The 24,339-nt window shown below is 40.3% G+C and overlaps 2 protein-coding genes across 6 annotated transcripts in view; both read left to right on the top strand.

Annotated features, from left to right (window-relative positions):
* Positions 1-1,173: 1,173 nt before the first annotated feature.
* LOC119658925 (checkpoint protein HUS1) lies at positions 1,174-13,626 on the top strand. Of its 2 annotated transcripts, none has more exons than XM_038066753.1 (2): positions 1,174-1,899; positions 12,706-13,626. In XM_038066753.1, the coding sequence occupies exon 2, from the start codon at positions 12,711-12,713 to the stop codon at positions 13,584-13,586; it is 876 nt and encodes a 291-aa protein (XP_037922681.1). In that variant the 5' UTR covers positions 1,174-1,899; positions 12,706-12,710; the 3' UTR covers positions 13,587-13,626. The 2 variants fall into 2 exon arrangements, with proteins under 2 accessions (XP_037922681.1, XP_037922682.1); XM_038066754.1 differs by lacking the exon at positions 1,174-1,899 and adding an exon at positions 2,129-2,215.
* LOC119658923 (E3 ubiquitin-protein ligase TRIP12) overlaps positions 2,222-24,339 on the top strand; it is a 61,101-nt gene continuing 38,983 nt past the window's right edge. For all 4 annotated transcript variants that reach the window (XM_038066747.1, XM_038066752.1, XM_038066751.1 and 1 more), the window contains exon 1: positions 2,222-2,412. The gene's annotated coding sequence lies outside the window, so the exon portion shown is untranslated. The remainder of the gene's footprint in view (positions 2,413-24,339) is intronic.

Genomic DNA, 24,339 nt, shown 5'->3' with positions numbered 1-24,339 from the left:
ATACGCTCGCCACCTTCATTACGCGCTCTAACCCCTTTCCCTCATGGCGCCTTTTGTCGTCTGCTTTTTCACCCATATGACCATTAAGGTCGCCGGCAATGATAATATAGTCGTCAGTTTTTTCATTGAGAAGTTGCCAGAAGGCATCTTTCTCGGCATCAGGTCGACCTGTCTGTGGGGCGTACGCGCGCAACACCGTATTGAGTGTGTGGGCTACCAAAATAGAGAAGTTTATAACAATTTTTACCGCGTTCGCGTTCAGTGTCGCAGCTTTTGGTACCAGACCATCGGGTATGTTGCAAGGTGCAGATATCAATACGCCTTTTTCGAAGGGCTCTTGCGAGTTCCTCGGTCTTTCCAATTAGGGCACCAACATTCAGGGTGCAGACACGTATTTGTTCTGTTCGGACTAATTTACTTACTTCCTCAAGCCGTGCGTCAAGAAGCCTTGCCCATTTCTCGACAGGACCGGGGCCCGTCCTGCCGCGTCGATTGAGGTAGACGCCCTAGCATTTTTCCAAGGCTTGGTACTCATCCGATCATCTTGTTTCTAACGACATTGTACGCATTTTCGTAGTCGCCTGTCGCGCGAACTGTCAGAAAGAGAGATCAGGTAGGATTTAGCATAGTTGAATAACTCCAACTATACTTTATTTATCTCTTCCCGTGATCTCAGCATTTTATTTTTGTTGTACTGAGGATAGTACAAAGTACATTGCCTCAAACCCTCCTCCTTTACCTGGTCTTGGGACCAGCATACTATGTTAATTGCATGGGCGGATGTATATTTAAATCACAAAATATTTAAATTACATACGCAGCATGAACTATCGAATAATTTCGATAGCGCATTAGATTTTTCAAATTCAAAAATTCAGTCAAGAGAGTAAAATTTAGTTTAGTTGCAGAGATTGTTGAAGACGGAGATTTCAAAGAATCAAGTTCGTGGTTCGAGAGGAGAAAAAAAAACTGCGTTTCGCTAAACTTTATTACTATATATTTATGCAACTGAAATCGTTCTTGGTTGGTTTGGATTGGTTTGATAATAATTTATATTCAGAATTGCAAAAGCCTGGAAAAGCTCACTGAAGTAAATTGTTACTGTGCCAATACTTTTTACGAACTATGTACGTCTGACAAATGAGCTCCAAACAAAAGATTGCTTACGGAACAGAAAAAGGGTAAAATTGAAAGTGTGAAGAATTATTGTATTCATTTTTTTTTTCTTTTTCATTCGTAATCCTAATTAAAACCGGAATCAATCAAAATTAATCTTGTGAATCATTCTGAGACCTGCCATTTTCAAGTGCTGAGTGAACGAAAACCAAAAAAATATTTCATTTCAAAAGTTTGAATTTTTGTTTAAACGATACATTTGTCAAATTACTGGGAAATTTTAGATACCCGTGAAACAGAGAAAGTGCAGTGCAGTGCCTAGGTAAATCTGGAATCAAATCCCATATCGATTTTGTGACAGGTTAGCCGTCGTCATTGCATGAGCCAATCTGTCACTGTGTCGTCGTCGGGGAGAATTTATCATCAGACGGGAAAACGATAGAATTGTGCTGTGTAAAAATAGAAAAAAGCCTAGAGGAATAAGTAAAATTCGTGACGAGCGTAAAGTGTTTACTTCGGTTTGGATTTTGATATTGTACAAATCGCCTTTTCTGCCCGTTTCCCTATTTAATTTTGGTGGTCGTGGAACCTTACGGACTCGGAAATTTTCATTGCCAATACGTATGTATGTGAGAACCTTCGGGTAGACGTAATGGACAGAAATAATTGCGAACAGTTGTTTGGAGCGTGGTAGGCGGACGGGAGAGATTGCAGATTCAGCGAATATTGTGGACAAGACTTCATTAACAAACTATATTCCTGCTAAAGGCCAATAAGTGAAATGTAAGTTCGATTTGATTGCAGGTGAGAAACGGAGTGCAATTGCCGAAACGTTGGGTCCGTATGAAAAATCCTCTTGAATATTGCCATTAATTAAAACCTACTTTGGGTTGAATTTTGAGGCCCCTCTCGGCTTTGTGCATCGAATATTATTCTCTTAGTATTTTGTTATGGCACCGTGGCCTGCTGTGTCCCATAAAAAGTTCCCAGTATTTAGGAAAATGGCTCAGGTTCTGCTGATTTGCTATAAAAATTGTCAACGGGAGCGACGGACTGTCGGCTGCTTATTGTGTGTGTGAAGACTACTGTTATTTGGGAAGTAGGTATTGATTTTCTTTATCGAAGTTTTGTTGCCAACAAAAAGTGTCTGCCTAGAATTATCATTGTTTCATGACCTCCCAAAATTGCGTTTGCTTTGCAACTAAGCCGTGCGTGGTTGCTTACTGTGTGTACTCGTTTCCAGCGAGAACTTAACCATTAATTGGTCTGTCGGACACGCTGAAATCAATGAAAAATGTAAGTAAATCATCTTGTGCAATCAGCAAGCGATTGCAATGACAAGTTTTTCCAAGATTTCCGGGCTGCGGGTTTGTTTAGAATTTTGTTTTACATATTTAGACCTGCGTTGCTTGCGTGCTGAAATTCCACTCCGTGGTATGACGAAATTGGCCACTAGGTATGGTGGCTCGGTTCCAAAGAGAACTGAGTGTTAGAAATGGAAAATTCTGACAATAAAGTTCGTCATTTTCTCAACATGACGTAATAAATCGGTTCGGGCTTTGAGAATGTTGGTTTTCATTTGTTTACTGCATGCGGGTATCAAGCATAACATTGTGACTTCCTTTTTTCGCTTCCAATAAATCCTTTGTTTGTGTCTTCGAGCCCTAGCGAATTTTGCACCTAAGATCTGAAGTACTTCGACTCCTTCGAAAGTTGCTAACAAATATATCTAATTACTTGGAGAAATTGTTCTTACCCTTTCGTTTCTGCCTTATAGCAGTTGATCTTCATTTCAATTGTTTTTTCTTGATGCTGTTTTAAAGAACAGTTGAATTAAAACAAAAAGTAATTGAAAAAATGAGCATCGCACTTTCAGTGTTTCTGCTGGCTGCCGCGATTGAAGAATCATTTAGCTCGTGAAAATCCAAATTGCTCATGACTTGCAGAATCCTCCAAAATGAAGTCTGCCGAGTCTGTATCCTCTCATCAACAAAGTTCCTTTTGGTATTCCATTGATACTGCCATCTTTTCTAATCACGTAGTTTGTATGAATCCCATTTGAGTGTTCACTGCTTTTGGATTCAATCATGAGTCACGAAAACTTGGTTTCTTTCTAATTGTATATGTTACTAAATGAAAAGATTTTTCTTAAGCTGCTGCTTCTTATTGGACTGACAAATCATTATCGATGGCCCGCCACTATTATCTAGTCGCGGGGAGACCGTCAAGATCTGCGGCTTAACTATCTTTAAGAACATAACCCGTCTGATCAGCAAGATAGATGTCCTCTTGTTCAAATCATCTAAACAGGTAAGGGATTGCAAATTGGATGGCGGCTAACTCAGCAGTGAAGTTCGAAGCTTCACCGAGATTGTAAAATAAACATTCCTCAGGCATTCAAAAAACAATGGCGCTACCTGTGGAATCAGCTGAGTGTGCTGCATCGATGCCAAGCAGATGGAAGACAATTTTTTTGTTTTTAATACACGGAGGTGTTAAACATTTTTAGGAAGGCACATCCATTCCAGCTCCGCCGTGTGGACGTCAAAGCTGGCATAGATGTTGTGTGAAATTCGCACCAACTAAAGAAATACCCCTACTTCTCTCCTGCCTTTGCCCCACGGGACCACCATTTAAATATTACTTCGCGGAGCGGGCTTGCCTCCGTAGGCCTGCAGTCTTCCACTTTTTTGTTTCTTTCACTAATTCCATTCTGTCTTTAGGGTGCAGCCTCTCCATTTCTTTGCGCTCTTCTTCCGAGTGCTTTTCTCAGGATTTGGGTTTGTATCCGCACAATTGTGTGGATGGCTGAAGTCCAGTTTGCTTCCGACCTGAGCATTTCTCGGATTAAGTTTTGGGGGTTCATGCCTCCTCTCGGAACGTTGGGCACTCAGACAGCAAATGTTCCGGGTCCTCTGGGATCCCACGACATTTGTAGAAGTTCGGGGAATCATCCATACCGATATGATGCAGATCCGTTCGGTACCAACCACCGCGTCCAGTGAGAAACTGCGTGCGGTGATAGTTCACCTCCTCGTGTCCTCATTCAAGCCATTTCCTAATATCAGGAATAAGCTTGAATGTCTGCCAACCACTCCTCCCAAGGTCGTTGTCAGAATCTATGCGACTCCTCTCTTGCCATTCGCCGGTGATCTACTTCCGTTTCTGATGTATCCGCTTGCATTCGTCCATAGAGGCATCGCATCTCTCTCGCTAACAGGTAAAAAAAAGACCATCTCTGCGATTACGAACAAGCATCATCCGAAGTACGGTGCGTACCCTGAGCGAAATTAGACGATAGGCAGAATTTATCTTCCTCCAACAATATGGACCGCACGACCCCAGCTATCAGCAGCCTGGTATACTGTTTTGGCCCACCTACGTTCGGCATCATCCTGGTAAGGGCCGTGGTGGCCTTTACAGCTTTTCCACAGACGTACGATATATGCCCTTTGAAATTCAGCCAGGCATCGAGAGTCCTACCAAGGTATTTGATGGTTGGCTTTGAGGCGATCATATGGCTTCCAACCCGCAAACTGATCGCAGTTCTTTTCCGGCCAGGCTCAGTCCGCCCCCAGGTCTTCTGCAAAACGGACCAACGTGGCCTCCTCTGCTACAAGAAGCAAGAGCACCCCCTTATACATCACGTTCCAGAGCAGAGAGCCCAACACCGAGCCTTGTGGTACCACCGCTGTGATGATGTACTCATTGGGCCCGTCCCGAGAGCTCTGTCCGACAGGTAACTCTCGATTAGTTTAGCTAAGTAACCAGGTGCATTAGGCCTGCTCAATGAGTCATGCATTTTTTACATTCATCGTCTCCACGGCACAGCACTTGCCAGAAAGCATAACCTCTCGATCCAAGTCTACCATTCATCCCATCGCGCCAACAGTAGAGCGAGCTTTCCGGAAACCATATTGTTCATTCGCAAGACTATTCCCGTCTTTCAAGATTCGGAAAAATCTATTGTAGATTATGCGCTCGAACATTTTCCCCATAGTGTCCAACAAACAAATAGGCCGATAGGATGCTGGGTCCCCCGGTAGTTTGCCGGGTTTCGGTAACAACATCAGTTTTTGCCTTTTCCATTGTGGAGGAAATACGCCTTCCGCCATGCACGTCTCGAAGGTATTTATGAACCAATCAGATCTAGTGCCCACCACCAGCTTCAGCACTTTCTTAGGGATGCTACCCATACCCAGAGCCTTGCTTTCCGCAGATCTGAAGTTCCTCCTCGGTAGCGCGAGGTATTATATCCACCTCGAATTGGGCCTCCGTTTCATACCTACTCCCCGTATCGTGAGGAAGGAGCGTGGGTACAATTTTTCGTAGAAGCTGTGGAGAGGTCACCTGGGACGACCTTCGCCCCTGCAACTTCTTCATAAGCAGCCTGTAGACCATGCCCCAGGGGTTTATGTTGGCATCCACGCATAGTCGTCTGAAGCAATCTCTTTTGCTACTATGAATGGCCTCCTTTATTCTGCCACGCAACGTCCTATGATCCCCTTCGCGCTTCTAGTAATCACCTCTTCCTCTGGATCGCTGGAACTGCCTTTTTGCTCGATGGTATGCCGATCTTAGCTCCGCGATTTCGCTATTCCATCAATAGTTTGCCTGTTTGCTTACAAACTCTCGCCTCCGGGGCATAGCAGCGTCGCATGCCTCGGTCACCCATTGCGTGATTTCCGATGCTATTTCGGTCGCCGTGCCATTCAGGTCGTCATGACCCACTAGAGCTTCAGAGAACGTATCCTGCTCGAATGCCCTCGTCGTCAACCCCGGCATCCCTACCCGCTTTTTGCGAGCATTCCCCGCCACTTAGCCCACCATTGACTTTAATAAAGATCGCCTGGTGGTGGTTGTGGGTGTAATGCTCGCAGGTGGTTCCTCTCACCAATGTGGTGCTCGCGTACGTGAGGTCGGCGATAGAGCCCAGGCATCTCCCCCTGAACGTAGAGTTCCCAACATTGGCAAGTACTACCTCCAATTCGGCAAATGCTTCGAGCAGGATACGTCCTCTCTCGTTCTCCTTCGGCTACCCTACCCACATGCCCAGGCATTGAAAACACTCGCTATGATTTTCGGGTTATGATTCCTTGCGTCCAACACCAAGTGATGTAACATCTCCTCGTACTGTGCACGTGTTGCACTAGGAGGAGCGTAATACTCTAGACATGGAAGCCACGATTAGCCAGAAGGATTAGTTGGAATACTGTTTTCTAATGTCATTATCGTCAATGGCACAATAACAAGATCATTGTTTTGTTCAGTAAAAGATTTGACCCTACGGTGAGTCGTTTCAAGCGGACCAGTTTTTGTAAGCTGAAATAGATTTTGTTGGCTACCAACAACCGTGCGTTCATTTCATCTTAGCTATTATCGGTTGTGATTTTCGACACTAGATAGGAGAAATTATTAATGGTCTCAAAGTTGTAGTTTTGTTACGATATGAAAAATGCACGCTAAAAATTTCAGACGCTTTTGGTATGTAGTAGTGATATAATCCTGAAGCGAGCCAGCATAGAGAGCTACTTCGGACCGAGTACTGGCACGCACATCATTTCTCATCAGGTGCTTCGAATAATAGCTGTTTTTCGTGTATACGTTTTTTTATGCATATTGATGAATTGCGTTTTTTTATTGCTACGGAAGATCGATGTCTGAATTTTACTCAATTGCAATTGAGTCGGCAATTATGGATATTTGGCGATTCTAGCAAACACAAAATTCAAATAAAAGTCGAGTCGAGGATAAGGAAAGTGACCTGTCTTAATTCCTCCACTGGACAGGTTGGTGACTAGTTGGCTCCATGTCAATTTTGACTTGCTTTAGGATAGAGTTCTGCTGGCTTCATGCCGGAGACTCTATTTTAGGAAAAGTGTAACAACTCCAGTTGGCCCCGAGCCGAGGGTAGTTGTTGTGCATTCGTTCAATGGACCTCGAGTGGTTATCAACCGGGGGTTCTAGGACATTTCATAGTTAGATTTTCGGTCACTGTGGATTGTGCAAAGGTTATGGTTGTACATAATAGAAAAAAATAATAAAGAACTATCTTCTAGATAACGTTTTTCTTTAAATTAGGTCTAGGAACAGTGACAGTACGGGATAAAACCTAGATGAGACTGGGGGCTACCCGTATGAGTAAACAAGCTAGAGAAAATAGTCATCGTTCCGATGCTTGTAGTTCTTCTAAATAAAAATAAAACTAGGTAGCTTTCTCCTACTACAATATATTTCAATAGTTAATATATACGTATTTCGAGAGCTACTTACTCTCTTCCTCAGTACTTAAGCTACTCCTAGCTCTCGAAATACGTATATTCTAACTATTGAAATATATTGTAGTAGGAGAAAGCTACCTAGTTTTATTTTTATTAAGCTAGAGAAGCTAGCAAAAATCTTAAAAATCTGCTGCACTTTGGGAAAGAAGCCCCAAGGTGAATGGTAGCAGTACATAACATCTTGGCGCAGCCGGTAGGATACATAACACAACAGAGAGAAAGGAACATAACCAATCTGAAGCAGCAGTAACTAGACCTCGACAGACAAAAGGAGTTGTTATTTCTCTGGACGTTTAGGACATTTGATGAAAGATTGCGACTTTATAGCAAAATGGGAGTCCCGACATCAGGGAAACTCCCAAAGGTCGGGTTAAAATCCCCAAATCCGACAAACAAAAGTAGCATAGGAGGGTATATTCGTGCATCACGTAAGACAATTTCATCGGTCCGGGGCACAGAGAGAGGCGGAGTTGGTCGTCGACACGGGCGCAGTAGTAAGTATATTAAAGGAGGAACCGTTGAAGGGATCCGCAATAAATCAAGCTGAAGCTTGCATTTTACAAACTCTGTTTGGGAAAGGGAAAATCTTTGGCAAATGCCGGGCAACATTAAAACTACACACGGGAATACCGTGTGAGTTTCACGTATTAAGAGAGAAACCTGGTATCACAGTTGATGGTCTACTTGGAAACGACTTCCTATGTGAACACTGTAATGTAGAGGGGCCTCAGGGACAACTAGTGTTCCCGAGGACTCAGATCATTGCTGCTCCATTTCAGGTATCACTAGAGTATGTAGAATCGGCACGTTGCACTGGGGAAATGGGATTGCAAGAATTTGAACACATCACCCAGGCGTGTCACTCAAGGGAGCGCGATTGCCTGACTACAGCACGAGTCAGTACTAAAAATGGATCGAGAACAGAAGCCAAAACTTTGAAGGGATTCTCCTACTGTCGAGACTCCAGTCGGCGAGCATACTCCTCGCAAGGAATTCATTTCCATATTTTCCGGGGAATAATCCCCAAAATGCCATTAGGAGTTAAATGCTTTCCTCGGATGCTGCTGCTGTGTGGGCTTATTTAAAATCGAATCAACGAATAATATTCAATCAATTATTGTCCACTCGACTTAAGGGTGAGGCCTATCAATTGATTGTGAGCAGCCAGCCGTCGACGTTTGAAGAGGCCGAGAAGTTACTGACTAAAAATTATTTACCGCGTGAAATATATCAGGACCTAGTAAATAAATTACTTACTACGAAAGTATCTCCCTTAGAACCTTTGATAACTTTTCTGTCTAGAATATGACAACCGTTTAGCACTTGTAAGAAGACAGACACCTCAAAGTATAGGGCAGCGGCTAGCCACATACATGGTACATTGAAAAGTGGGGTAACCAATCCATACCTAATGTCAATATCTACTCACCGTCGATGATAGAATACTTGAAGGTTTAGGTTTATATCAATCACAAGCAATAGTAGCTCTCTGAGGCAAGGCCGACAGTGACCTGGCCTCGTAAATTGGTTATGATCAGACTGGTCAGTCTAATAAATATTTCCGGCATTTTTCATACTCTCGTGCAAAGTTTTTCCCTGGTTATACTATCATAGGTGAAGTCGATGAAAAAATGATACAATTTGCGGTTAAGAAAACGACTCTATAAACTGTAAAATACAAAATTATGTATTACAAATTATGACCAGCAACCACTGGAAGATTTTTGAATCAATTATCAATCAATTTCACCTTGATGTTGTCAATTGAAATGTGAGAATACGTCGATATTTCTTCTCAGTTCATTAAATTGCAAGTCAGTAAATTCGTTTTCTTCTAGTTCTGTCATGGAACATTGTGAAGAAGTATTTCCATTTGCAAAAAAAAACATACGATAATTGCAATTATAACAGTTGATCTACATACAAAATCATTTGCAAAAGGATGCTGAAGTGCATTTCATCTTCCCCCAAACGCTTTGAAATCTGTTTATATCAGTCCCTCTCTCGTTTTAATTTCTGAAAAATGAAAACCAAATGCAATATAACAGATATCGCAGGGGCGGGTTTTCTGGTGTCTCCTTTGTTATGGAACAATTTTATTTTTTCTATCACATGTAGAAAGGATGCATATTAAACCAGACGTCGACAATGTCTATGAACTTTCTATATAACTCTGTGGATGCACTCTTACTTAGTGAGGATGTTAGAAGAGAGGAGTCGGCATGCTGTCCTCCATACCATACTCAGAGACTGACTTGCTAGGTGCATATATTTTTCTTCATGTTGTGATGGCTACCGTACGCATGTTCAACATTTACGGAAGGATTCGTGGCAAACTGCATATTATTGCCACCTCGATGATTCACCTTAATCATCTTTTGTAAAGAGTTTTTTTCTAAATATTAAGTATATACAACGTGGAGTATCCAATTCGCTTTACTCAGAGTATTATCCGAATAACGAGGAATACGCATCAAAAGCAGAATATGGAAGAAGGGGTACGAAGCTGTTAGACATTTGTAAAGTGTTCGCAGCCTGGAAAGAGTGTCGGGATTATAGGTGTACGCATACATTGTTAGTATAGCTACATTTTGCTCTAAGTCAGACAGGCAGGGCAAGTAGGCTCAAAGGGAATTGCTGATAATTGAACTGTACAAATATTTTCGATAAATTAACGGGTCTTTTTCTTTTATTAGAATGTATTGGTCGATTAATTCGAATTGCCAGTATGTTCTCCTATATAGGCTTAAAAGGAAGGTTTAGTAAATCAGGTACGGTTGATAGTATGATTTAAGTTCACGAAACTTTACAATCTTTGTGATCGTGTACTATTCAATATAAAGCAGCATGCGGATCAGCTGAAAAGGGACTCCGCAGTGTGATAAACAAAAGCAAAAATTGATGTTTGACACGAGTTAGTCTTCGGGGGTGGATGGAGAATCGTGGAGGCTTGGGTTGTAGACTGATCACCAGAAAGATCGGCTCTGTCGAAACCATGTTTACTTATTGCGAAAAAGATGAACTTGGTTGATAACAGCTTGAAAGGCACCGTTTTTCACTATGAAAGATTTGGAAGAGATTATCCTCTCTATAATAAGTAAGAAGGCGCCAAGACCCCGAGAGAATTTCGGCACAAGCTGGCATTGCACCATCGGCGGGATCTGCTCTTCAGAGCATTCAACGTTTACCTGGAGATGATTTTCCTTATCGTTGGAAAGTATCAAGACTGGTACAGATCAGCTAAGGCAAAGGAGATCCCGAGTTCTAATCTACATTCCGGCTACCTTTGTGTTTGCCTATCTCGCTGTGTCAGAATCAATATTGATGGTGGTCGCGTGAGTGACTCTTCCCTCCATGCCAAGGAACGAAAAACAATTTAAAAGTACAAACGAAGAGAGTCAAGAAAGGTGGCTGTTCGTGAAGAACGGGAACATATACTCAGGAGGCAGATAGATTGCGCGGCTTATCAGCAACTTAGGTCCGTGGCGCTGATTAGGTCTTTTAGCAGAAAGATGCTGAGAAACGCTCACAGATGGACCCGCATTATGTTCAGGTTCTTTGTGCGAAAAATAGCTAGACTGGTGTGGGACTGAATAGCAGGTAGTTTTTTGAACTGTATGCGTGAGCGTTCACAGTTCCCATCTTTCCACCAAATTTGATGCCAATCGCTATAACCGTCTCCGAGAAAAATGTGTGCGACAGACAGACAGTGAACCGATTTAAAAAAAAATTCTCCTTTTTATAGGTTTAACAAACTATGAAAAGGAAAATTTTTTTAAATATCTTGTTGAATAGCCTTTAGCACCCTATAATTGTTGTTAGTGTTCAATTTCACACAAAAGTGATATCAGCCCAGATCATTACGCTTCCACCGCATGCTTCACCGTTGCTACTTGGGATCGCTCCACCTAGATAGCGAACATATCTAATTCCATCAGTACCAAACATATTGAGCTTGGTTTGAATTAGAACGTAATTAGTTACCTTAAATTTTAAGTAAAAAGATTTTCCTTTTTATTGGCTAAAAGTATTTCCCATTATAATATATACAAATACCTATTTCGGGGACCAACTGTCCTCTTTTTCTCAGTGTTTTATCTTCCGAAAAATTTTCTTTACAATTTGGGATTCTATAACTATTCCTGTAATTATAATATCTTAATTAAGCTTCTACCCTTCTCCTAGTCTTTCCCCATGCTCATGTCCATGTTTAGCCTTTTTTCTGGGAAAATTTTCCAGATGAGGAGACTCTTTTCACTGAAGAAGGGGATAGCTCTCAAAAAGTATTACCATTCTCGATTGCACTTATCATTAGTTCCTTTATCTGATTTGAAAGTGTTTTAGTACGGGGCATCTTTTATGGTCAGTTTTCACCATATATAATATCCAACATTAAAACTAAAGTTTTGACGGGTTACAAATTTTACAATTTCAATTTTTGTTGAGTTTTTTTTTTGTTTTTTAAAAATTGATATTCACAATAATGCGAAATAATACATAGAAAGCTTCAAATTTTCAAATATATCAAAAAATAAAAATTCCACAAGCATTTGATCCACTTTACAGAGAAGCTTCCAAAGTTTTGACTACTATTGTATATACAAATATGCTTTGATTTCGGTAGATCTATCTCCCGTCAAAATCGGGCGTTGACTATTTGAAATCCCCTTCATATGTCAAACATTGACTTTTTCAACTATTCTACTATTATAGGAAATAAAATATTGCAGCTGTTGACGGAGCTGAGTATAATAAGGATAATACGCCATTTAAACATCTGGTACAAGTAATTTAGGAACGTCAATACAAGTCTCTTAAAGTTCCGGAAATAAAGCGGGCCTTTAGAGTAAAAAATTTGTTTGGAAGTTAGTTGAGAGTAGCATCTACATATATGTATTTAAGGATCAAATGAATGTCTCACTGCAGGCTGCAGTAATTTGAACTCTGCAAGCTGTCAGATTTATGTTGATTTTTGACGCCAACTTAGGGGTGAAATACTTAGCCGTACAGACTAATATTATATTTTGACATTTGAAATGTAAGGTCCAAATTGATAGGATTTTATTAGCTAGAATTAGAGCCACTATGCTTTTTGGTTTAGTTTTTGGAATCCGTATTCAGGTAAGAAATTAGGGAGTTAGTAGACGTTCATGAGGATGAACTCTATTCTCTTTGAAGTTTTTCACGTTGGTATTTCTTGTTACTTTAGCTGGTTATGTAGGCTCTTACATATATTCTATAATATTAAGGTCTCTTCACGATTTCGTGGAATAACCGTTGACATCACACTTCTCTCTGTTCTTCGTAGGAAAAATGAAATTCCGAGCAGTGTTACATGATCAGCAACTCATGAGAGAGTTCCTTAATGCGGTGCTGACTCTCTCAAAGCTAACAAAGGAATGCGTTATGAATATTAGCGCGGACAAGCTGATATTCATAATAAATGAAGAATCGAGCAGTTCAGCTCCGCTAGTATGGGCAGAGATTAAATCTAACATCTACTTTGACACGTACACCATGGAAGGTGTTGATGCGGAACACGCAAATATCTATTTAGCCTTTAATCCAGCTAATTTAGCACGATCTTTAGCTGTGATCTCACGTGGAAGTGTCACCTATGTAAAAATAAAACTTACCAACAAACAATTTCCATGTTTGACGGTAGATATACAATTGCCATCGGCGAATAACGTACAGAATCGTCAGATTGTTCATGACGTGCCCGTCGATATGATACCTCGTCGTGATTGGGGTGCCTATAAAATGCCACATGTGCCGGAATCTCAGATTGTTTTGACAATGCCGAGTTTACGATTTTTACGTAATCTTATCGACAAAATAAAAAACTTATCACCATCGATAACGTTTTATGCGAACACAAATGGTGAACTATCGATTGTTGCCGAAACAGATCAGGCAACAGTGGCTTCACACTACCGAAACTTGGAAGTTAAAAAAGTTCACTATGACGAAAACAGCGAAAACTGTGGGAATCGGGCAAATACGGAAAAGGGAATGGAGGTAGCCTGTCTGGTGGATTGTAAGAAAACTGCTGTTTTCCTATCGGCCTTGCAAATAAACAATTTGGTGATGTCATGCGGTATCGTGCAAGATCATCTTATACAAATGGAACTCGAAATCAGACTTGGCATGGTGCTGCATTGTATTATTCCAGCTGTTTGTGTTTAAAAGTATGTAAAAATAAAATTTTTAAGTCTCTGAAACTACAGATTGCGTTTTTTATCTTGTCGTGTGATTTTAATATAGATAAACAATATAGAACAGGGACGGCCTGTTGATAAGTTCCCATTTCACACTATAAGCTGTGCACCTGCCTCCCTGGTATAGATAATATTTATAAAATATAAACATTTTTAAAAATTCATTTGTCAAATGCCGACTTTTTGATAGTTACAGTCGTGTTCGAAATAATAAGAACAACCAAAGCAACAAGAGAATATGTTTTATTTTTAGGATTATTTTACCCCACCAATTTTTATTATGATAGTAACACATATACAGGGTGCGGCAGCATAACTTACTTTTTTCAAAACTCATTAAAAACTATTGTATGCATCGGAAAATATTTATTTTTTATAATGTAGGTACATGTCTAAAGTTTTTATTTACATTGTTTTGAAGATCAAATCTGTTACATACACATTGCGTAAACCGATTTCTGGCGTTTGTCATGACTCTTGTTAGCATAGCAGGTGTTATGTTGGCAATTTCTTCTTGGATATTGGTCTTCAAATCTTGTAGGGTTCTTGGACGGTTCACATAAACACGGGAATCCAAAAAACCCCATAGAAAAAAAAATCACAAGGCCATTCCAAATCGCCTCTAATTGAGATAAGGCGCTCTGGAAAGTGTTCCCTCAAAACAGCCATCGATACTCTTGAAGTGTGTGCTGTTGCACCGTCTTGTTGGAACCAAGTGTCCCCCAAATCCAAATTTTCTAGCCGTGGGAAAAAAATTCTGTAGCATGTTTACATATCGGTCCGAATTCACTGTCACTGTAACCTCATTTTCCTCAAAAAACCAGGGACCAATAATTCCAGCTGAGGAAATTGCACACCACACTGTGACTTTGGGTGAATGCAAAGGCTTTTGATGCAATTCTCGAGGGTTGGTGTCAGCCCAGTAGCGCATGTTTTGTTTGTTAATCGACCCACACAAATGAAAATGGGCTTCATCGCTAAAAAAAAACTATAGCACCCTCGGGAACGACATCAAGAAGAAGCTCACACGCGTTCATCCGAGAATTGAAGTCACGTTCTGAAAGTTCCTGCACTATCGCCATCTTATAGGGATGAAAATGAAGATCATCACGAAGAATTCTTCTCACAGAACGATCGGATAGTCCAAGGGCAGATGCATGTTTGCGCGCAGAACGCTGTGGCGATCGCAACATTGACGCTCTCACTGCTTCAATGTTCTCAGGTGATCTAACGGGCCGAGGGACTCCAGTTCTTCCTTTTGTCGCACTTGCAGTTTGTCTGAATGTAGTGACCCATGTAACAATTGATTTGCGGTCTGGGACGGGAGCCAACGGGGCTAAATTAAAGCGATTCCGAAATGCACGCTGTGTTGCAATAACCGAACATCCGCTTGAAAAGTAAACCTCAACGGCAAAGGCACGCTCCTCACTATTCCAACGCATGACGGCGACTGAACCGTGTCGGGACAAAACTTTACAGTATCCCCTCTTGAACGAGACCACTAGCGCTCCGCTATGACATCAACTAACTGAGTGGCGCGCATTTTAAAAAAGGAAGTTATGCTGCCGCACCCTGTATTAAGCGTACAAAAAATGGAAAAAGTCATGCTGAAATGTATCTCCATTTTTTCATCGGGAAACAATGCTACTTTAAATCCGAAGACGCCTGTTCGAAAAAATAAGAATAAATAGAGAAAAGTATGTTAGTAAATCCGAATATGTTCCTATAAGAAAACTATTTGTTTCACAATTTTTTCCAAGTATTTTTTACAGTTTGCCAAAACTCTTAACTATTTTTTCGCTTTGCGTCCCTAATTCCTTTCTTCACATCTATCCAAACATGTCTTATAGGATTAAGGTCCAGTGATTGCGCTGGCCGCTTCATGACCTTAATGGTATGGGCTCGAAACCAACCTTTTGCTTTTTTGGATGTGTGCTTCGGATCATTATCCTGCTGGAAGACCCAGTGCAATAGTATTTCCTCTTCAGTGTGAGGTAACATAACGGCCTACAATATTTGCCTAACATAATAGGGCGCAGTCATGTTGCCGATGAGGTTTTTCTTTGCTGGTATCAAATTGCACAATTTTCGCCTCATCCGACCACAATATGTTATATTCCGCCAATTGTTATTGGATTCGTTTATAAATTTTTTGGCAAACTGAAGCCGTCGTTTGAACAATGGTATTTTTCTTGGGGCTCTCGCGTTTAAGTTTACCGATAATATGCGCTTTGTTATGCTTGAAGTAGTAACTGGCAGGTTTCGTACAGATTTTATCTGCATAGATGTGATAAAAGGGCACCGTTCAACAATCCCTGCGATCATTTTGTCCTCCCTATAGCTGATTTTCTTCTGTCTGCCAATATGTGTGCCTCTATCATAATAAGAATTGTTGTTGTAAAATAGTCCTAAATATATTTTTTAAAACATATTCACGTGTTACTTCGGTTGTTCTTATTATTTCGAATACGACTGTACTCACCGTCGAATTTTTGACCTATGCTTGATTCTTGGCCAAAAGTATTAGACATCCTGTACTTTTTCTCGGTTTTATGTCCGGCGTATAAATTGAAACCATTCTTGTGGTTTAAAAGATTACATTAACAGTTGGGCTGAAAGTTCGCAGGCTTACATAGAAAAAAAATATTTTTTTGATCAAATTTGATTTTACTATTCAATGTAGTTGCCTTCGAGGGCAATACAACGATTGCAGCGATCATACAATGTTTCGATACCATTTTCGATTCGCCTTTAACCTCATAATAGGCCTCAGTTTCGGCAATTACATTTTCATCGGCGCAAAATTTCTTTCCAGCGAGCATTCTCTTCAAGTCTAAGAATAGGAAAATTCGCTAGTGGTCAGATCTAGAGAGTACAGTGGATGCAGAAGCAATTCGAAGCCCAATTAATGCAAATTTGTGCATTGTTTTCATTGATTTGTGACACGGTCCATTGCCTTGATAAAACAGCACTTTCTTTTTGTTCAAATCAGACGTTTTTCCACGATTTCATAATAGTCACTGTTGTCGTTTTTTCTATACTGATGCCATAGACTTGCAAGCCGACCGTTGTGTTTTTTGCACTCCAGTCCACTCAGATGATGATCGTTTTGATTCTGGCGTGAAATAATAGAATCATGTTTTGTCCATTGTCACATATCGACGCATAAATTCGGGTTTTTTATGGAGGAAGAACTTCAAATACTGCTCAGAATCGTCAACTCGTTAGTTTTGGTCGACTGTGAGCTTGCGCGACACCCATTATGAACACCCCAACCAACATTCATGCATGATATGTCCAACATGTTCCTTTGATATCTTTGGAGCCTTAGTTATTTCGATCAATTTCACTTTGCGGTCATCCAAAATTGTTTTGAGTACTTTTTTGATACTTTCGCTGGTAACAGCTTATTTGGGGCCTCCAATGCGTACATTGTTCTTGATGCTCATCTCGCTTCATTTCAACTTAGCAAACCACTACTCAACGGTTGACTTTCCTATTGGACAGTCCGAATGAGCCAAGCTTTGGATTCAACAGTATTTTTCTCGCCGAAAAGCAATGCTTTATTAACACACACGCTGTCAAATTTGTACACGTATCTTTTGAAGGCTAGGGTTAGCTAAAAATCATATGGATTTAAGGCTGGTAGCGCCATCTGTGTGTTAGCCTACGAACTTTTCAGCCTAACTGTTATATATTCCATACAATATTAATATTCACTTGGTCCGCCCTTGGCGTTTGTTAAGGCAGTTATTCTTTGCGGCATACGTATCATCTTTTCCCATATTGATTCGCACGTATGGCGTTCCTCTCTTGGAATAAAGCAATTGTAAGTACTGTTTTAGAAGCAATGCTTCACATTGTGCTTTAGAATGCTCTTAAGGTGTTCCATGAGGTACACATCTGGAGACCGGACCGGCGTGTCCAACAAAAGCTCCATTTCACTTTACAACTTGCGTTGGAAAAGTAATTTGTGCTTTTCAATATTTTATAATAATAAAAAATGACCTAATACTTTTGGCCAAGGCTAAACCTTTTCGTAGATTTCATGGTTTTTACTGGGTTCAACAATAGGGTTCAGATTCCAAAGGATAGTTATACGTCATTGATTTCTTCTTTTTTTAGCCTTTGTCCCGTTCACAAGCGGGTTCGGCTCGTCGTGGTCTGCTACGCCATTTTGTTCTATCAAAAGTCTGATCTGGATGCAGTCCCTAAGCTTTCAAAGCCACGTTTGTTTTAGCCGGCATTTTGATCGCTTATCATCTACTTCAATGATCAGACGAATCTCGCCAAGTGTATTCTCCTTAGCGCGAATTAAGTGATCATACCATCGAAAACGCCTCTTTTGCAATTTTTCCACGATCGGTGCAACCTCATTTGGGTCACGGATATCCTCATTTCGTATGTGGTCAAGGGGTGTTACGCCACAAGTCCATGTTGCGTTGGACTACCATGGGGCGCTATTCATTGACTTTTATAGTCCGCCAACACTCAGAACCATCTTATATGTCATTGATTTGAATTTTCTATTCATGTCAATAGGCTCAAATGCTTTCGAGGAGAATTCACATTTTCTTCTCACTTTTAGCAGATTCCGCAAGCAAATGGTATCAACTTAATTTTTTGCAAAGTGGTTTGCTTTCAGACGAGGTAGGTGAAATGCGCGCAAGTGGCTAAACCACAGTGGCGATCTGGAGTCCACACCTCGGTTACAGTAAAAAACTCGATGTTTTTCGATCAGAATTTTTGTATAACTCGGCATCCGCTGGCATATTTGGTTTTGAGTTGTTTCCATTTCCGTTTCTAATATTTTGTGGAAAACAATCTTATTAAAATCGGTTCACTGCCTATCTGTCACATGCACTTCCCTCCGAAACGATACACCTATTGACACGATATTTGGTGGAAAGGTTGGAACTGTGAACAAAGCATGAAGTGAATTACATTATTTCGCATTGTACCCAAGGGATAAAAGAGGGGTGCACAATTTTCCGTCAAGAAATATTCCGACTCCGAAACCCGTCCATTACTTCGAGAATTGGTTCTCAGAAACTATCCAACCAAAAAAAAAATTGAAAAAAATGTGGAAATGGAAATGTGGGGTGGAAAGTTCTCATACATGCAAAAGGGGTGTGTAATTTTTTTTTCATCAAATATTGTCATGTGGGGTATCAAATGAAAGGTCTCCGAATCCGGTCTTAATTTTGACATTTGTTGGAAAGGTGGGAATTGCGGGGGTCGAAAGTGATTATTCCTTTAACAGATCCATTTTCAGAAATTACCAAACCGAAAAAATCTGACAATTAAACTATATGGTGCCTAAGCTCCGAAATATCCTCCATACCGATATTAATAATAGTATCATTCAGATTCAGTTTTTTGCCCCATTTGCATTTGTTTGGCATTCCACCCCCTTGTATCCCGGGTGGCCACAGCGAATATATAGCCCCTCGAAACGTTACGCGATGACGGCTTTACGGTTTCTTATCAGAGCAGAGACAAATCGCCAGACACTGCCTCACCTCTGCACTGGAAGCAGCGTGATCGAAACGGCACGCAGATGTTAAGTGCTCCTTTATATAATTCGCAGAACGCAATATGACCACGAATTATATTGAACGTAAATCCGCCCATACTTTGGACCAAAGCTTGGCAAGAACTAAACATATTTTTTTTTAAAGAATTGCGGGGTCCTAAGTCCGCATCGACTTGGATGTCGGACTGGACCAAATGGGGAGCAACATAGTCCCTCTTTTTCGTTCAGAGCTTAGCACTCGAACTTTCAAAATGTTAGACTTAGGACCCCGCAATTCTTAAAAAAAATATAGTCCCTGTTCCTTCTTGTCTAGTCTTTTGAAGTCCTATTGTCCATGATGGTAGCCAAGACATCTCTAAAAACTAATATTATACATATATAATATAATATTATGAACATCTATTCTTACCATTGCCAGCTAACTTTTATCCTGTTAGCTTCGATAAGAATTTCTGCGCTCTTTTTTAAATATTAGAGCATTTTTTCAGCGAAATAAAAAAAAGTATAACAATTTCTACGGAGGCCTAATTCCTTAGAATGCTGTGTTAGTCCTTTGTCCTTAATAAGTGCTTATGATGATTATCTGATAAAAACTCTGTTTAATTTGCTGAAGAAACATTTTCTGGCTGATTATTTCGAAGTGGATCCGCCTTCCCCTGGATTATTTCATAAGCTGATTGTCTCCTACTCAATATTGTTATCGGAAGTCCTCCATTTCTAATGAAAAAGACTTTAGAGGTGTAGTATTGTGGCAGAAAGATCGTGGTTTGAAGTTACTTTAAAATTATACCTTCCGGATCGAAAAGGGAACTTGATTGGCAACTGCTACTGTTTTGTTGTCATAATTTTCCCTCGCATATAGTTTAACAAACGTTGTAGAAGATCTTATATGATCAATAAAATATAGTTGAAATTAAGGTGTCAGCGCAATGTTTTTCTACTTAAATCTTGAGATGTGTTGAGACAAAGGCTTGATGATCTCCATAAGATGGAGACCTTCCTTCTCTCGAGCACTATTATCATCACCATCAACGGCGCAACAACCGGTATCCGGTCTAGGCCTTATTAGGCCTCTAGGCACTATTATGGTTGTTACTTATTCCGTCAGAGAGCTCTTATGTTGGTAATACTCTATTCAGAACAATTTCTTTATGGAGTCCAGGATTTTTCTTTCTCTTTCCATTCATTTATGGAAAAGCATTGGCTTCACTTCGCCTATCGCATCTAAAAGCTTCATTATTATTACTTATTCAATATTCCGAATACATCCAGTATATTTTCTGTTGTTGTTGAATTGATCCTGTTCAGTTTTTTCTCTTCCTTTAATATTTACGATCGTTTTTTTTATCCAAAATCAGGTGAATGAATTTGCTTTTACGAAGGATTTTATGATTATATACTGTTTCATGTGGGCTCGTTATCTTTTGAGTCACGGTTCATATATCCAATTTCCATCATGAATGAACCTCAGAATTAAGTCGTGCAGGTAGTTCGCATGGTTGTGACCTGTTGAGAGGCTCGTCCGAGTTGAGTGTGTCCTTGTTAACATTGGCAACAGTGCATCACTACGCTTCGTACTCTGCCGAGAAATGCTTGGTTCAGGGTTTCCATTATTTATTTTTTATTAAATTTTTGCAGCTCAATATTTTTTCCGTCTGCGGAATGATTATATGTGTGTCAGTCCAATGGATTGGTTTTATTTACGTGAAGTTCTCTGTATTCTAAAATCGCAGTCCTTGAGCAAAATATAAACCATTTTATTCTTGAAGCAATGTTGCAAAATTTTGAGCAACACTTTTTAATGCTTTGAATTGATTTAATTAATAATTAGTAATTGAAACCAAGGGAGATTGCAACACAACCAGAAGGAGCCAGAATTTCAAATTATTTTAGGAATAAACGTTGGAAATTATTATCAATTTATGAACAAACGTTTTCTTTTTTTCCTATCGCGCAAATATCAGACAAAAGATTACACTCCATTTATTTTTATCAAGACTGTATGTGTTGAAGTTGTAATTCGAGGGTAATAACTAAGGGATATTGAAGGGTATTGTGGAATACGAGTACATAAATGACTGAGCTACAATAGGGTACTTGTCGCTGTCGTTTATCTTGCCTTTGCAATATACGCGCTTTAGTCATATGAGTTCGACTGCCGTATTCATCCCTGCTTCATATCCTTTCTGCTTTGGACACATGAAGTGAGTGGAAAAGGTAACGACGACGGAGTCATATGTAAGTGAATTATCAGGTCAGTAACCCTTTGTTGTTGTTTGTCGTTATTTGGTTGTTTTTCCTTTTCTAGATGACCTCGTACTTTGGCCGTGAGTCTTTTGTAATGTTGCCACTCTATATACATGTACGTTTGGTATAGAATGGCCCGAAATCCAGTTTGTCTACTTGGCTTGCATCGTTATTGCAAAAGGGCATACGTATTTCTTTCGATTAATAAACTTTCGAATATTTTCTTCCCTTCATTGCTTGGGAAATGGGTTTGATTGACAAAAATGGAGTGATGAACTTTTATCATGATAAATGACAATTTCTAGTCGATGATCATGTAATATGCAAGACGCGTGGTGGTAATGTCTCATTTCTCCACGTTTGTTAAAAGAAATTTAAGTCTTATTTATATTTCCCTTACTTGGGTGTTAAGTTTCTATTCTCATTTATTTATTCCCAAAATAGTTTGAAAGTTGATTAAATACTTTATACAGATTTATAAGAATACGAATATATTAGGTTGTTGCACATGAAATGACCGATTCGGTGCTAAAATTTGAAACGACTCTAAAGCTTACAAAAATTTATCTAATTAATAGGCCTAAAATAGGCACCAGTCAATTCAAAACACTTCTTCCAGCGGGATACGAGAGCATGTATTCCAGTTTCGCAGAAATCCAATTTTCGGATGTTGATGAACTCGTCGAAGGCAATTTTGACGGCCTCTTTATTCCAAAATCGTTTTTCCGCCAAAAAATGATCCAAATGCTTAAAAAAGTGGTCGTCGGTTGGCGACTTGTCCGGTGAATATGGGGGATGAGGCAGAGTCTCATACTGCAATTCGTTCAACTTTTGAACCGTTGTTCTGGATACATGAGGTCGTGCATTGTCGTGAAGGAGTATCACACCATCCCTGTTGACTAATCTCGGCCATTGAATACTTAATTTTTGGTGCACAGTATTTCTGTGCATTTATCGTTTCTCCAGGTGCCAAAAGAGAATAGTGGATAATTCCAGTTGTAGACCACCAAACAGTCACCATTACCATTTTCGGATGGAGGCTCGGTTTCGGCATATGCTTCGGTGGCTCATCAGCATTTAGCCATTGTGCTGGTCGGCGACGATTCTCGTATAATATCCACTTTTCATCACATGTCACTATTCTGTGCAAAAAAGGGATCGCTTCTGCAAATTTCCATTCGAAGCGCCATGGTTTGCTCCGTAAGGGCATGCGGAACCGAGCGAGCATTTTCACCTTTCCAAGTTGTTGCAAGTGCCGGCAAACTGTCGAATAGTGTACGCCCAGTTTCTCTGCAATGTCTCTCACAGACTGACGTGTGTCGGATTCGACCAGCGGACGCAGCTCCGACGTTGTCAATCAATGGTCCTGGATGTCTACATCGTTCACTTTGAAGATTTACGTCGCCTGATCGGAATTTGTCGAACCACCGCCGAGTGGTTCTTTCGCTTACCGTATCAGCTCCAAATGCGCTGCTAATGTTCCTGGTCGCCTCCGCTACTTCACGACCGAGTTTGAACTCATACTTTTTATTCACTGTTATCACAACGATAGTCAAAACTGAAATGACTCCTTGATTAAATGTAGAAGTATTTATACTTTATTATCTGACACCAACAACGCCAACTGGTGGTGGTTTGGTACAGTAAAATTGCAATTAACTTCACTTGATTGCCAAATCGGCGATTTCATGTGGAACAACCTAATAGTATCAATTGATATGTGAATTTCCGCTTCGTTTCATTTCCAATTGGGCCAAATTATATGACTGTATTTTATACAGTGTATTATTGTTGACATGACGTTAAAAGTTTGTTTAAATATCTTCATTTATGTTTGCATAATCTTTAGTTTACTGCGAGAGGTACGCGGTATAGTAACGTGACAGTTCCAAATTACAGATTTGAATTCGGTATCCCGGGGAAATTGATAAGATTGACTAGGCTGACTCTGACCAATGTACGAGGCCAGATAAAAGCAGCAGGATCACTCTCGAGACAATTCAACAGCAACAACGGTCTACATAAGAGATGCTGGCCTTGGAAAGAGTGATCCGCGATGCAGATGTTAATAAAAGAGGCACTATCCTATTCATCCACCCAACTAGTGGTCTACGCTGTCGATATCGACATCATTGGAAGAACTACCCGAGACCTGTGAACTGCCTTCATCCAGATCAAGCAGATCAAAAATCAAAGAACCAGAACATCGGATCGCACTGGTTAAATGGGAAGCATAAAAATAGGAGACTAGAACTTTTAGACCATTGAAAATTTCTTCTATCTAGGGTCGAAAATCACAGCCGATAACAGACGACGATTAAATCTGCGCTTGGTTTTTGATCGCTACATGAAAATGAATGATTCCGTAGCTTCTATAACAATGAAATCTATGAGCGATACGATAAAATCCGGCTCAACACGTTGTGGTGGGCAGGTCACCTAATTCGTATAGGTTAGGATTATGCAGCCCGAAAATATCTATGATAGAAAAAGAAAACGAGGAGACCCTGCCTGAGTTGGAGCGATGGCTTAGGTCAGGACGCCAGACAACTTTAGGGTTATCGAATTAGCGACGCAAAACCGGGATGTCAGCAGTTTCATACTAAGGAAGGCCTAGACCGGATGTCGGTTGTTGCGCTGTTGATAGTCACCGTTCCATTTGAATTTGTGCTTTTTGATTCAAAATGTTACCGCTAGCTGAACTGTCGTGACACGTTCAAAAGGTTTTTGGCGAACTCAATTAATTGCAGTGGGAAATCTGCATTGAAATCCTCTGAAATTATAATTATTTCTTTGATTCCGTCCCTTCTGGAATCACATAGCATCGAGTTTCAATCAACATTTTTATTTCACTTGTAGAAGAGCTGTCAAATTGACAGCAACGACCACTACGACCCACCAACGAGGCGTGGATCATCGCGTCTTTTGGATGCTAGCG

Source organism: Hermetia illucens, chromosome 6, assembly GCF_905115235.1.
Source record: "Hermetia illucens chromosome 6, iHerIll2.2.curated.20191125, whole genome shotgun sequence".
Classification (NCBI taxonomy): Eukaryota; Metazoa; Arthropoda; class Insecta; order Diptera; family Stratiomyidae; genus Hermetia; species Hermetia illucens.
This window is presented reverse-complemented; position numbering and strand designations above follow the sequence as displayed.